The sequence below is a fragment of the Quercus robur genome, chromosome 9 (genome assembly GCF_932294415.1).
Source record: "Quercus robur chromosome 9, dhQueRobu3.1, whole genome shotgun sequence".
Taxonomy (NCBI): Eukaryota; Viridiplantae; Streptophyta; class Magnoliopsida; order Fagales; family Fagaceae; genus Quercus; species Quercus robur.
Window position 1 is genome coordinate 3944199 of NC_065542.1, and position 14995 is coordinate 3959193.

Here is a 14995-nt window from a genome sequence, read left to right on the forward strand (position 1 = left end):
GCTTTTAAATTTTTGTTGCTCCTGTTTGAATGGACTAGTTCCATATATATTGATGCATATAGGTCTTGCACTGCCACCATTTTATTACCATAGTACTGATATGTTGATGTTTTCATTAGCCCCATTTACTTTCTTGAACTGAGTTTGCCTTTTTTGTCTGCAGCATGGGCTTTCTAAAAAATCCCCAAGCATTTCTTCATGTACTTCGAACTGTTATAGAGATCACAAGTTATAGATTTATCCTCTTCACAGCTGGCTTTGAAGGTTTAGATGCAGCTGTCCGTATGATTGCTGCAGAAGCATCATCGTGTTCAGGTCAAACACAGCTCAGTGAAGATTGCATCTCTCTCTTTAACAGTCGGCTCTTTTGTTCACTAGGTATGTTTCCTCAAATATTAGGAAACTTGTTGGAAGAAGATGACTATTGTTAATACAAAGTTATCAGATTCAAAAGATAATTGCAATCTATCAATTTATGCATTTTATTTGATATCAAACACATAACTGGCACACACTATAGTGCCAATGGCTTTTTGGACAAATGGCACATCCACCTCCCATGATGGGTTGGGAGGTGAAGGTGGAGGTTAATTAAGTTATTAGTATTATATTTATTAGAGTTAATTTTATTTTTTATAATTCAATGATGGGATCTCCCGTCATGTAGAGTTGGATACTTAGACTTCCTTGGTCAAATAGAATTAGGGTTTCCTATGTCAGTCAATATTAGGGTTTAGTCGTCTATATAAGAATAGGGTCACTCAAGAGGGTTTGCTGAAGAAATTTAAACTAACCACTACAATTAGCACAACTACTATGCACCTATTTGACCCAAGAGGCGTGATTAAGAAGTATGACAACCCGGAGCAAAGTATGTGAGAGAATTTGGAGTTCTTTACATTGATTTACCAATATAATTTTCATGATAACACACTTACTGTTTGTGATTTTCCCTCCTGCAGTTCTGGAAGATTTTTTTCATTTAAGACTTGAATTTTATGAGAAAAGAAAGGTGAGCTCACTTATGCTCATAGCAAAAGAGTAGAACTGATACTCAATAATTTCAGCCATTTCTTAGGGAAACAATTATTAATTGCAATTTTTGTATTTTGTGCAGAAATTTCTACTGAACAAACGTGAAATGGAGTTGTTGAAGTTAGAAAACAAGGTTAGGTTTATCCTTGCAATTGTGAAGGGAGAGATCATTGTAAGTAATAGGAAGAGAGCTGATCTGTTTGTTGAGCTGCGAACGAAAGGAAACTCCAAAGTCCTTTTGGAGGATAGATGTTGATGCGCTGACCATTGAGAAGGTTCAGGAGTTATGCACTGAAAGGGATAAGGTCAATAAGGAGGTTGATGATTTGAGAAAGGAAACTCCAAAGTCCTTTTGGAGGACAGATGTTGATGCTTTGGAGGGGTAACTCAATGTATGACTGAAAAATTAACAATTCCTTGTGATGATTTGTTTATTTTTGTGTCTTTCTATTTCTTGACTGTTTTTAGTTTTATGTCCTTTAGGAGCTAGAGAAAAGTGATGTGAGTCAGAGGAGTTAAGAAAGAAAATGAGAGGCAAAGCAAGGGGTGAAGCTGCTATGAAGTCTGCTAGACAAGCACCCAAGAACCCACGGAAGAACAATAATAAGAAGGGAAATAATGCAGAATCTATTGCAGAAGCTGTCTCGTCATCTGTGGCTGCAATGGAAATTGGTAAGTGTGAAAAAATATTATGTTTATTATATGTATTAGTTTTTGTTTGATTTTTGGTTTACATCTGCTTCATTTACCAAAGAAAGCTCCTAAGGCAGCAAAACCCAAAGACAGAGCAGGCTCTAGGAAAGCTCCTGCTAAGGTCTGTTTCTGTTCCTATGTTCTATTTTTCCTTGGAAAGGATGAGCTTAAAGAACGACTTGCTGCCTATAACCTCGATGCATCTCCTGATCAATCAGCCGGTAAATGCTATATTATTATATTTCATTAGACTATTTATTATGATCTTTACACAACTCAGCTGTAATGTAAGAAAAATTACAGTGGATGATACGGGGATATTGTTTGCAAACCAGTTAATATATGATCTTGTGTGAGAAATTGTGTTTCTATTATTCTTCTTCATAAAATCAAGTATAAGAGAACAAAATACTGTAATGTACATAGATAAAAATTTTCCATGTTACAAGCACCAACTAAAATTTCCACTTGAGATTCAGCAGAACTGATAATTAGTTTCTTGTGAATTTTTCCATGATCTTTTACCGTGATCATTGGGAATGTGTTGGAGTGTTTTTTCTGTAAGTATTTGTGAGGTAAATTTCTCTTTGTCTTTATGCCTGATAGCCATGGAGACTGAAGTGCCCAAAGTACCGGCCAAGAAGAAAGAACCTAGCAAAAGGGCTGCTGCTGCATAGAAGAAGAAGGCCTTGGCAACTGTTTCGGAGATATCTGATGATGATGATGATGATTATAATGATATTAATGAAATTGATGATGATGATGATGATGATGATGAAGATAGTGAGATAGAAGTTGTAGCTACTCCAGAAGCCAGGAAAAAGGGCGGGGGAAAACTGGCTGCAAATGCTAAGGCAGTTAAGGCCCCTGCAGCGGCAAAGAAGAGAGGTACAGCCAATAAGCAGCAGCCTCAGACATTGGGCCAGAAGCTTTTAACTGACATGTTAAAAGCCTGCTGAAAATTCCGGGATTTCACCAGAGAAGAAACTGAGAAAGATGAGGGCATCTCCATTCAACAAGAAAAGTGGTTCTGTGTTGGGAAGGGTTGGTAAGGTAAATGAAGTGACTGAAAATGAAGAAAATTCGGGTTCTGCTTCTACTTCTGCCAGTACTGAAGAAACTATTGAAGTTGCACCACCAAGAGCAAGACCTCAAAGGGTGAACCATGCGCAGACAAGGTATGTGTTGAGTGACTCTGAAAGTGAACATGCCACTGAGGATTCTGAATTTGATGAAGTGACTGATGAAAGTGAAAACAAGAAAACAAAAACAAAAAACAAAAATAGCATCACCTCATAAGAAAGCACATTCAGGCAATTTTTTATGCCCAGTTGTGCTTTTGCTTGCTAAGCTTAACTTCTTTTTGTGCTTTCAGAAAGAGTATGACAGAATATGATCCGCGTCTTGTGGCTCCAACCTGCTTGTACCTGGCATCAAAAGCAGAAGAAAGCACAGTGCAGGCCAGGCTTCTTGTATTTTACCTTAAAAAATTATGTAATTACTTGATACTAGACTGATTGTATGAATTTCCGCTAAATTCAATTGTTGTCATTCTACATTAGTGTGTGAAGTGCTTACAACATACCTTTCTTGTTTTACAGATGCTGATGAAAAGTATGACTCAATTAACTTGGTAAGCGTCCAATCCCAGCATAGTCAATTTTGTGTGGCTGTTGCCAGCACACATCACCATGCTTCTCAAATTCTTTGCTTACTAATTCCTGTGCTTAATGACCATAAGCCTTTATTATGAACATCGCATTTTTGACCATATAATTAATAAATTGCAATAAAATGTTCGCCAATTTTACTATTATGATTTGGTAGCTTGTAACAAGTGCAGATGCTCTCATCTGCTTGCTGAAATTATGAATGCTGTGTATGTTTTTGACAGGTGAAAAATATCTCTATGGAGAGACTAGACTTCTATGAAAACCACAGAATGATCACAGATGATAGAATCAAGTGAGGCCCTTGGCCAGCAAACCAGATGTTTATGTGCTGTTTGATTGCTGCAATTCTCTTCTTAATTTCAGTACATTTTAGGGAAGTTATCTGAGGCATGGATATATCTGAAGGGTTCTTTCTTTTATGATTCTGATGCAGGATACTTTGTACCTGCATTATGGAAAACAGTATTTGAGAGATTGCTATATTGAAGGAAGCGTGGATTTCATCTTTGGCAATAGTACTGCTCTCTTGGAGCATTGTCATATCCACTGCAAGTCAGCAGGTTATGTTACTGCCCAAAGCAGGAAATCTTGTCAGGAGACAACTGGTTATGTGTTCTTGAGGTATTTAATTGACTAGTTGTCTTACCATTCCATTTTTGGTAGAACATCCCAAATACTTTGAATTGATGCATTATATTTCGGTCACCACTATATTTTCTTCTAACCTCAAGTGGAGATCTTTAATTAGTATTATGCTGTCTCTTTAGAAGTCATAATCTTAAGTCTTAACTAATACCTATATCATGCAATATTTATACAAATGCACAAATACTTCATGCGATAGATGTTAATTTTGAGATGACCCAAACTGAAACTCCCCCATGATTGGGCCCTACCATTGGAGCACGGCAGCCCAATAACCCAACCCACCCCATCCCCTCAGCTAGCATGTTGCGCGGCCCAGGTGCCACTCTGCAATCCACCACTCATTTGCATTAAATGTAGAATGACAGTTCCATACTTGATCACCTCGAAAAGGGATTCCACCAATCTGTCCCCTTAGTCATATAACTGGATGGATTGGTGTAAGTTCCTTCCACTTCATGGGGAAGTGGTGCAGACTGTTTAGAGTTAGGACCAGCATCTGGCATGGTTTGGCCAAATCTGACTTGAAGGAATTGGGGTTAGTGTCACCAACCTTGTTAGAAGCTTATAAATACCCCTGGCACCTAGGGAGAAAGGTATGTTCTTAATCTAAAAAGAATTCATTAACTTATCTGCCAGAAATAGAGACCTTAGATTGTGAATTTGACTTAGCCTTCGGAGGTCACCGATTGATCATAAATCTAGAAAGTAGGATTGTTTCTTGTTTTTGAGGAGGGTAATAGACCCAACTGCTCATAGTTGCTCTTGGACGGGGATTGTGAGAGTGGTTCCATATGACAATCTCCACTTTTATACCCCCCATATTAACTTGTCACATGAAATGGAATATTTGATCTTATAGAGTCCAAGTAAGAGTTATTTCTGTAACTAGTTTTGAAGAATAGAGTTAAGTTGCAATAAGTTGACATTTGGCATAAGAGCCTCAAAATTATATTTTGACCTTACAAATTTATTTGTATTATGGTGGTAAGAGAGTTCATGCCAGAAGGGACTAAACGGTGAATAAAGATTAAGTTTTGCCGGGTAGGGTTGAAGTTTTGAATTAAAAATACGATTAATTACATGCTCCTTAATTCTTTGGATGTTTTGAATGCTCCACATTGATTTAAAATTTTAAATTTTGGAAGTTTTCAAACCCATGCGTATCCAGAGCTGTTATTGAGTCACATTGCTAAAGATTGTCTCTCTTTAAACTGGAGCTGTGCTAAGTTGTTGCATGTTGTATGTCATTTCAAGATTGATTATAATTGCAGTTGCATTAATAGTTGATCTGGTTCTGGCAAAATTTTTATATAATTTTATATTATTTTCCTCTCTCTTTCTTTTCTACTATTCCAGCTATTCGCTTCTGTAAACTATATATCAAACCAATGCATTACACTTCTGATACAGCCAGATAAATTTATGGCTTTCATACTTATCCTGGTTACAGTAGCAAATGCGTTTTTTAGAGATGTCATTAAATTAATCATGTCTTGCCAATAAGTTGTCTACGTTTTGTAGTTGTTCCTTTTCCCTTGGCCCTTCTAGTTTTTGGGCCAAAACTTCACCTGCTACTATGGGTGTCACCTATGAATATTTTTTATGTTGATGCAGATGTGTGATCACTGGCGTTGGAGGAACTTCATATGCATATCTTGGACGACCATGGGGACCTTTGGGCAAAACAGAGAACGAAAGAAGTGCTTGCTTTTATGAATACAGGTACATCACGTTTAGTGCTTCCTCTAACTTTATAGAGCCTACATGTAAAACACATAGGATATCATTCACCAACTGAAAACTTCTCTTAAATTGTGAACTTAGTTGATCAAATCCAGCTGTCAGGGGCCTGAGTGAGTTTGGATGATACCATGATGTTATATTAATCTACAACAGATTTGAAATGATAACCTTTTTTTGATGCTGAGTAGAGATGAAAATGAAAATGAATTGATAACATGTTGGATTACTGTTTTGGTTGAGTTGGTTGTATTTTCTTTTCTTTGACTTTTCTTCTGAAATGGATGCTGGTGTCTTTATGAAAGTTTATTCTTAATAGCACACTAAATAAGTATGGAATGCTTCAATTAAAAATGCAGGTGCTATGGGCCAGGTAGTTGCCCATCAAAGAGGGTCGCATGGGCTAGAGAATTGATAGACGAAGAAGCAGAACAGTTCCTCATGCATCGTTTCATTGACCCAGATTCACAAAGACCTTGGCTTGCCCAGAGAATGGCCTTGAGGATACCATATTCTGCGTAAAGTTAATGGAAGGAGACCTGCTTATGCTTCCCAGCAACTAATATAAGATCTGCATAATACGTTTCATTTTTAAGTCTTTGATTGGTCAAGTTATGAGAGAATAGCATGGTGCCTTTTGATGTATGAACTTCCTCTATAGATTGTTTGGCTTATATTTTGTGAACTTGTCCGATCAGCTTGTGTTAAGATTCTTTCAAATAGTGTTTCAAAAGGGATAGTATCATTTTGAGCAATTCGTGACTGATGGTTTTGTAGAAGCAAGATGGTTTCTCCATTTGAAAAACCAGTTTTAGTTTCTCGGAACAAGCAGTGAGCATTTTATAGTTGGGCATTAATAGGTCTCATGTTGACTGCCATGAAGATCAAAACTATAAACACATGGGTTATGACTTTATGTTAAGTGCCAACTTTGGCATCAACTTTAGCTCTCGTTTGATCTGGCATATGTATTTCATGCAAGACCTACAAGGGTTATGACTTTATGTTAAGTCCCATTTGGTCCATTTCGGTCTAATTTGGTTCACTTAGGTCCACTTTGATTAATTCGGTCCAATTCAGTCTATTTGGTCCTTTTGGTCTATTTTGGTCCAATTCGGTCCACTTAGGTCCATTCCGTCCATTTAGGTTCATTCGGTTCACTGCAGTCCAATTCGGTCTATTAGGTTCATTCAGTCTATTTTAGTCCACTTCAATCCTATTCGGTCCACTTAGGTCCATTCAATCCAATTCAGTTTTGGGCTCGAAGTTTTATTTTATTTTTCTTAATTTTTAGGTTGAAAAGCATGAAATTTTATTCTATTTCTGTCAAACTCTTTAGTTTTAGGTTAAAAAATACAAACAAAATAGGTATTGGAAATAAAGATATGGGCCCTAGAAAAGCAATAAAAATAATAAAAATTCAAAAAATTACCTGAAAATTAAAATTTCAACAATATAGGTATAATAATTATATTTGGAAAGAAAAAAAAATGCTACAATTCTAAAATTATATAATAATTTAAACTTATTGTAATATGTAACATGTATTCCATAGAATGGGGGTGTACAATTTTTTAAAAATCTTCTTGGATATGTTTAAATTAGTCAACTAACTATAATATATTTTTTTTTAAAATCACTATAATAACATATTCTCCATTTATATAAGAAAATATTATAATAATCTAAGTTCAAATTTATCGTTATCGCTCTTCTTGTGTAGAGTGTGTATCCAACCCACCAACACAACCCAACCTAACCCACCATAAGTCTATTTGGGTGGTGTCATGTGTAGTGCATAGGATGTGACTTCAAGGCTTTAGGTGGCACGTAAGGGTCAGTGGAAGCTTGAAATCTTCAATAATGAGTTGATCTATCAATCTGATTGTGGAGAGCTGAATGTTGGGGTCAATTTGGTGAAGAATGGATCAATGATGGATTATAGCTCAATCTCATCGGTGGAATGTGTGAGGACGGTCTCTCTAGGCACGTCAATGTCTTACACCACTAGGGAGACACTTGGAATGCTAAGGGGCATAGAGACACGTCAATGTGTTTGGTACTATGTTTCAAATAACATGTTTTAATGTGTAAAAAAACATTACTCAATTTTTTTTCTTTCTCTTTTGGCACTTAAACTGTACCAGCCTTGTGATTTTATCGTGAATATGAATGCAAATATTTGAATAACATAGCATGATTCGTTGAGATGAGTGGCGTTTGAATTCTATTTTTATGCTTAGTACCTGTTTTTTAATGGTTACAATATACCGTCTATCAAAGTCTTACATTAAAGCCTGTGTGATAAAGTAAAAAAGTTTCAAATTTGAGCTTTTAGACTTGGTGTGGTTTTCTTTAGTCTATAATTTCATTAAGGTATGTCCTTGCAATATATGGAGACAAATAACCTAATTTATTTAATTTGACTCTTGCAATTTAATTTCTGCATTGTAGTTAGTTTTATGCACAAAATAGGAAAGTTGAGTTCATTGTTATATTTCTCGTGACTTTTTACATCTATACGTTTCTATTTAAAGCAATAAGTTATAAAAATACCCCTTTTCACTTGCCTGTTGAAATTAGTTCCCAACTTGGGATTAAAAAAAAACATCCCCCAGTGGAAGTCGACCATCTTATACTCGATTTCCATAGGAAATCGACTATCCGAGAGTCGATTTCCACTGGGGTTTTTTTTTTTTTTTTTTTTTGGCACCTACTCGTGCAGCAGTAAACCATAATTGGTTTCCCTTCCCCTGCAGCAGTAAACTAGATCCAGAACACATAACATGAGCAGCGGTAAACAAGTAGATACAAGCATATGATACTGGTAAATGGCTCGTACATCATATGCAAACAACTGGATTCAAACAGTTACTATTCATGCCCATTATAGGTTCCCTATTAACGGACAAAAAACATTCAATACTAGCTATCATCGCTTCAAAGGAGGGCCCTGTGGTTGAATTTGCCAAAGTAGTAGCTACTAATGCCAAAGTAATATAATTGCTGGCATTATAGGCAAAAGCTGCACAACGCAACTATAGTAACAAGTACAATGGACAGCAAATAGTTCAATTACAACAACATTCAACAATAACCAAAATAACAACTAATAAATACAACATAGTCTCCATATTTGCCTACCACTTGTCCATACTAAACCATACTGATACAACATACTCTACATAGTCACCAAGCACTTCTCCATACTGATACAACAGACTCTACATAGTCACCTAGCACTTGTCCATACAGAAGATAACCACAAGTCCCACGTACAATGTGACTTAGCAAAATCGAGTTTCCGCTTGCCTGCCAAAAATTAAAATACGGTCATTAGTTTCCAAAGGCAAAGAACAAAAAGAAAATGAAATTCTGAATATATTATATAAAAACAGTGAGGGCACTTGCCTAGTTTATAGCAGTACCACTTGTCGATGCCCCACGGGAATTGGGACTACGGTTATGTCCCTCTTGATGACACACTCCGGATCGTTGCCTCGGTTGAGTCTCCCTCAAGTCCGGATCTTCCCTCCGGCTTCCCCGTTCTCGCCGTACCCCATCCATTTCATTCCTTATTCTTGACTTCACAGGACGACCTATGCCCCGCAACAGCAGTGGGTCAGGCACCCATCGTGGTCCGGAAACGTCCCTCCACTCAGACTCTAACTTTGGTACCACAAAATTATGTGAATATGTGAGAATGGCGTTGTTCAAACTGTAACATGGGTCAATATAGTTGGTCGCATTGAGATGCAGACCTTGAAGAACTTTAATTGCATGTGAACAAGGGATCTTCAAGTTTTGCCACTTTCTGCAACCACATGTTCTAGCAAATATGCGCACTTCATGACTGTGGTTTCCCCCTCCACCTCTATCGTCATTGTACGGGGTAACCACCTGATATACACCCTCTGCATGATTAAAATTCCTCACAGTGTGTCCTGCAATTTTCTGCTCATTTCTGCTATAGATCTCCATTGCATAATCACTCCATAGCTTACCTCGAGAGAGATCAGAAGTAATTTGTTTATGTCGATCGTGGAAATATGCAACAAGTTTGCACCAAGTGAAATGAATCATTGCAGCAATGGGCAAACCGCGGGCACCTTTAAGTACCCCATTAAAGCACTCGGAGATATTGGTTGTCATTGCCCCGTAACGTCTTCCACCATTATGTGACTGGGTCCATTTCTCCACATCCTTACTCACTAGATATGTGTATGGCATATAACGTTCAATCCGCGTATCAGTAGGGTCTACACCCCTCAGTAAATTAATCTCGGCCTCCTTAATGGTTTGCATTATGGACTTAAATTTAGCTTCATTACTCGCATATCCAGCTTTCAAGGCCAATGCCTTTAGAATCGGGTTATCAAAGTGTCTGTTGAAGTTGCTAGCAACATGTCGAAGGCAATATCGGTGATATACCTGTTCTCTTCCGTCCTCACGTCTAGGCCACTCTCGAATGGCACATTTGATACCTTTATGTCGGTCAGAAATAATACAAATGCCATCGTTAGGTATGACATGCTCTATGGAAGTCCTGAGACACTCTAAAAACCACCCCCAACTAGCCCCTGACTCCTTGTCCACAACAGCGAAGGCGAGAGGCAAAACCTTTTGGTTAGCATCGGTTGCCATTGCAATCATCAATACCCCTTTGTATTTACCATACAGATGAGTCCCGTCAATACTAATCACTGGCCTGCAATATTGGGATGCAGCAATGCATGGAGCGAATGCCCAATATACATAGCGTAGTAACGCAGTACCTTCGTCTGGCCTAGGTATGATGTGATAGCTGTACTGGGTACCTGAGTCCTCATCCAAGTATGCCAACAACAACTTTCACAACTTTTGGTAAGACTCCTCCCAATCCCCAAATATCTTAGCAATTGCCTTTTGTTTTGCGTCCCATACTTTATAGTAAGAAAGCTCATGATTATACTTAGTACGTATGATCTCCCACAGCTCATCAATACGTGCAGTGTGATTTTTTTGCAATTTTCCCACAATTTCTGATGCAACAAAATGCGAATCCATCATTCTACCATCTCTTTTTAGGCCAAAAGGTATACAAGTGTGTGGACCCACATAAGACATGACCATCCACATACCATTGAATTTAGTCTTCATGTATGCCCCAACATACCACTTGCAGTTGTCGTCAACACATGCGGCGCATAATTTCGTTTTGGTCAACCTCCGGATTATAAAATTTCTATTATCATTTGCTGCGTATATTATCAATGCATGCTTCACCGCCTCTTTATTTGCAAAAGTCAACCCTTTAGAAAAATGCATCCCATCTTCCCAAGTAGAGACAAATGGTATCTGAAGACGTGAAGGATCAACCATATCTTCCCAAGTATTTGAGTAGAATGACTCAGCAGGAGGTCTGTAGCCAGTGGTCGTATTTCTATTATGCTGGACACCAATATCATCATTTGCATCACCTTCATCATGGTACTCCATATTTTCCTCTTCAAAATTGGGAACGACTTCATGTTCATCCACATCGTTCTCAAAGTCGCCTTGCTCAATCCCCTCTTCGTACTCATCCACAACCTCAACATTTTCACCATCATTTGCAACATGATCTTCGTCTTCGTCTTCCTCCTCTAAATGTGTCTGTTGAGGATAGAGGGTTTCACTAGTATTAGCAACATGATCTTGAGATGGGAGCGTATAACCTCCCATCGTATACCCTTCCATTGTATACCCTCCCATTGTATACCCTCCCATTGTAGTGCATCTATCATCTAGGGCTGTAAATTGTAAAGCCGTAGTTGTTTCTTGCACCACCTCAGTAGTGTTATCTGCAAGCGCCTCCAAACTTACATACAACTCAGCAGCATTTACTTAGGGCATTTTCTGGATCCTATTAAATATCATCTTTACATGTTTATCTTCTTTGATCGCCATATACCCATAATTTATCCGTTCATGAAGGACTTCTTGTGGGTAACGATAAATAATCTTAATGTCATACCAAGTACAATTCAATTTCAATTCGTCCATTATTTTCCTCTTCAAATCATTCAACGTCTTCAACTTACGACGTAACATCATGTAGTAGCATTCGATACCCTCCCCTCTAAATGGGAATCCGTCAATCCCTTCAGGATTGTGACGGGGTCCACCGAAGTATACATTTATATCAATATTCTTCAAAGATTGTGAACCTATTAGAGAGCCAAGCCAAGGAAATTTATGTTAGTGACATATTTTATCTCTTTCATTTATGTTCGAATTACAAAACATTTTCTATCTACTCAAAGTACAAAAATTACAAGGGATCTAAAAGTGTAACAATTGCATATACTCACCCCACATCACATACAAACACACTCAATCATTATAATTTCGTACTCAAACAAATCAATATATTACTAAAAGCTGAAGCGTAGCATTTAATGTTGCTACGCTCCCGTTGAGCCACATCAACCGCCATGTCATTTCCAAAATTTTTTTTTCTGAATTTCTCTTATAATTTTAAAATACTTTTACTAATTTTTTCGCTAATTTCAAAATACTATATAAAAAAAAAAAAAATATTTCCAGCCATATCTCCACAATAAAAGCCCAATCTTTATAGCTTGAATACGTCCACCATAAAGCCCAAAACATGAATATTACATTGCTGTCCATCATAAAGCCCAAACCCAACCCTTTATTATTCTTTTAACGCCAACCCTTTCTTCTCCTTCTGCTTCTTCTTCAGACGTTTAGATTGACTAACGCCAACCTCTCTCTCTTCCAAATACAGTTTCAAAACTTCAGACCTTTGGCTTTCTAACGCCAACCTCTCTCTTCCCTCCTTCGTCTCTTCCTCTCCTTATTTAAGTGAATCACTCCTTCATACCTCATCAATATTTCCCCTCCTTTTACTCTTCCTATCTTTCACGGTTTCAAAACTTCAGAATTGCAGCTTTCTCTTCCCTCCTTCGTCTCTTCCTCTCCTCATTTAATTGAATCAGAAAACAATATATTTAAAGAAGAGCTCAGAAATACTGATAGACTTCACTTCAGGTATTTACATCAAAAATTTCACCTTTGCATTTTCTTAGTCATACAGGTCTGGGCCATTTGTTCATGTTTCGTTTGGGAGTGTTTGTTCTGAATGATTAGCTTAGATTGATGGGTTTGGAGCCCTGTAATGGGTTTTGCTAATTTCAATTATTGGCTGCATTGATCTCTCTTTTGTATTTCAGTAATTCAATCAACACTCTGTTTCCTATCCATATCCTTTTGCGAGAGGCAAATTGGTCCGACCACAGGCCTAAGTTCAAGGCCACCGTCAACTTTAATGGTGAGGAGTTGTTAGCTGCCTCCTCTGTATGAGCTGTCAATATCTACATTGGCTACAAGGTCTATATATCAAGTTGAGGTATACTTAAATTTTATTTTCAATGTATATGTAAAATCTTTAGGGTTAATTCTTCTGTGTTTTTCTGTTTGGGTATTGAGTTTATGGTCTGCAATTTTTTGAATTTTTAGTTGTTGCCATTGTTTGTAGAGAAAAGCTAAAAAATTAGGGTAAGGAAAATTACCCCAATCTGTGATTATTTGAAGCTAAGGTTATACAACTTCAGGAGATTGGAGGAAGAATGTATCCACCTTCCTTGTGCAGGCTGTGAGGAAAGAACATATCAAGATTCATTGTTTTTGAATAGCTGCAGCTTGCAGGTCAATCTCCATATGTGGTTTACATTATTCTCATCACGCTATAATGGATAGTTTATCATTTGAACCTTAGACTGTAGTCATAATACATGTGACTTTGTTGAATGTACATCTATCTTCAGTGTCAATTTGATAGTTCTGCTACTTGCTGAGTTGTGTGGGAGGGTCATCATGGATTGTACTGAAGCCTTTATCCATACCTTAATCAATATTACTAATTTCCTATTTTATATAGATGATTGTGCATTGATTGGATGTATTTAAATGTCTAATTGATTTAATTGTCACTTAACTACATATGTTAATCAATTGTCACGTAATTAGGTATTGCCACATTCACTATGATAAATTGATAATAGAGTAGAGAAACTAACAAAAAAGGCCTAGAGTTATTCAAACAAGAGATGAACACGATGCTTATGCTTCCAAGTACGTTTTTGTGGAGCAAAGGTTCTTAAATCTTAAGTATTACAGCATTAAAATCTCATTGGTATGAAGTATACATGCTGCATTTATCATTAGTTTACGGACACTCTCATCCATTAATCGACAATCAATGTATGTGCCCACCTGAATTACCTAGAAACCATCATTCTGTAGTTGTACTTTGCATATCAGTCTTCAAACAAGTAAGCCACAGTGGTTTAAATTCTTGGTCATGAATGAGCTATTCAATCTTCCAAGCTATCATTTGGATGATTTATTTATTTATTATTATTACTAAATCCTTACCAAATTTGAACTCTTTTTATTATTAGTTTTTTTTTTAAAAGATGATTACAGAGTAATCTAATGTTTAATTTTATTTATTTATTTCCTTATGAATGATAAATAAGAAGTTACTAAGTTGTGTAACATAAAAAATAAACAAATAAATGAATGCAATTGAATCATGTGTCCGGTTGAAAAGATAGAGCCTGGTCCCAAATCATATGATTTAATTCCACATCCTTCTTATATGTATTTTAATAAAATTAAGGGCACATCATCCTTATCATGTATACTTATCAAAAAAAAAAGTTGAGGTTTTTATATTTTTTTCAGGGTTAATTTTTGTTTCGCTTTTAAATATATCAGTGGACATATTGGAGAGTGGATTATGGTTTGGGGTTGTAAGCAATGAGCACCAGTTCTACTTGCCAATGAAAGCAAGAAAGAATCAGAGTCATCAACAAAAAATCATAACGAGGTAATTCTAAGTGGGTTTGATGTCCTTAATTTTGTCATCATTGTCAATGTTTTTGGTGACTGTTTTGGTTGTTTGTGGTGATTTTTTTTTTTTTTCATATAATTTGGTTTTTGTTTTATTTTTTGATGTCCTTAATCCAACAGTTTTTATTTTATTTTTTTATTATATATATTTTTATATGGATGACCAAATATGTGATTTTTAGAGACTTTTCTGGGTTTTGGATGTTGGATTATCTTCTCACAATTTTAATTGAGCATCTATTTGGGTGTTGAGGAAAAAAAAAGTGAAGCAAAAGTAAATGGAAGCACAATCAATTGTGAAGGTT

At 36.7% G+C, this 14995-nt stretch overlaps 1 protein-coding gene and 2 long non-coding RNA genes across 5 annotated transcripts; all 3 read left to right on the plus strand.

Annotated features, from left to right (window-relative positions):
- The first annotated feature begins 755 nt into the window (after nt 1–755).
- On the plus strand, nt 756–6740 carry LOC126700447 (pectinesterase 31-like). 3 transcript variants are annotated; one of them, XR_007647142.1, is made up of 6 exons: nt 756–871; nt 963–1012; nt 1118–1949; nt 2335–3222; nt 3330–3361; nt 6149–6740. XR_007647142.1 is itself a non-coding variant. In XM_050398634.1 (4 exons), exons 2-4 carry the CDS (start codon nt 3111–3113, stop codon nt 6309–6311), a joined length of 273 nt encoding a protein of 90 aa, XP_050254591.1. In that variant the 5' UTR covers nt 1154–1168; nt 3104–3110; the 3' UTR covers nt 6312–6740. The 3 variants fall into 3 exon arrangements, 1 of the variants encoding a protein (XP_050254591.1); XR_007647143.1 differs by lacking the exons at nt 756–871; nt 963–1012 and having other exon boundaries at nt 1154–1168; nt 3104–3222; XM_050398634.1 differs by lacking the exons at nt 756–871; nt 963–1012 and having other exon boundaries at nt 1154–1168; nt 3104–3188.
- On the plus strand, nt 3446–5729 carry LOC126700476 (uncharacterized). Its single transcript, XR_007647189.1, has 3 exons — nt 3446–3693; nt 3835–4022; nt 5664–5729. It is a non-coding gene; the product is annotated as an uncharacterized LOC126700476 (long non-coding RNA).
- A 5722-nt stretch (nt 6741–12462) lies between the features above and the next one.
- Nucleotides 12463–14701, plus strand: LOC126700469 (uncharacterized). The gene is made up of 3 exons (XR_007647183.1): nt 12463–12824; nt 13007–13163; nt 13312–14701. It is a non-coding gene; the product is annotated as an uncharacterized LOC126700469 (long non-coding RNA).
- The last annotated feature ends 294 nt before the right edge of the window (nt 14702–14995 follow it).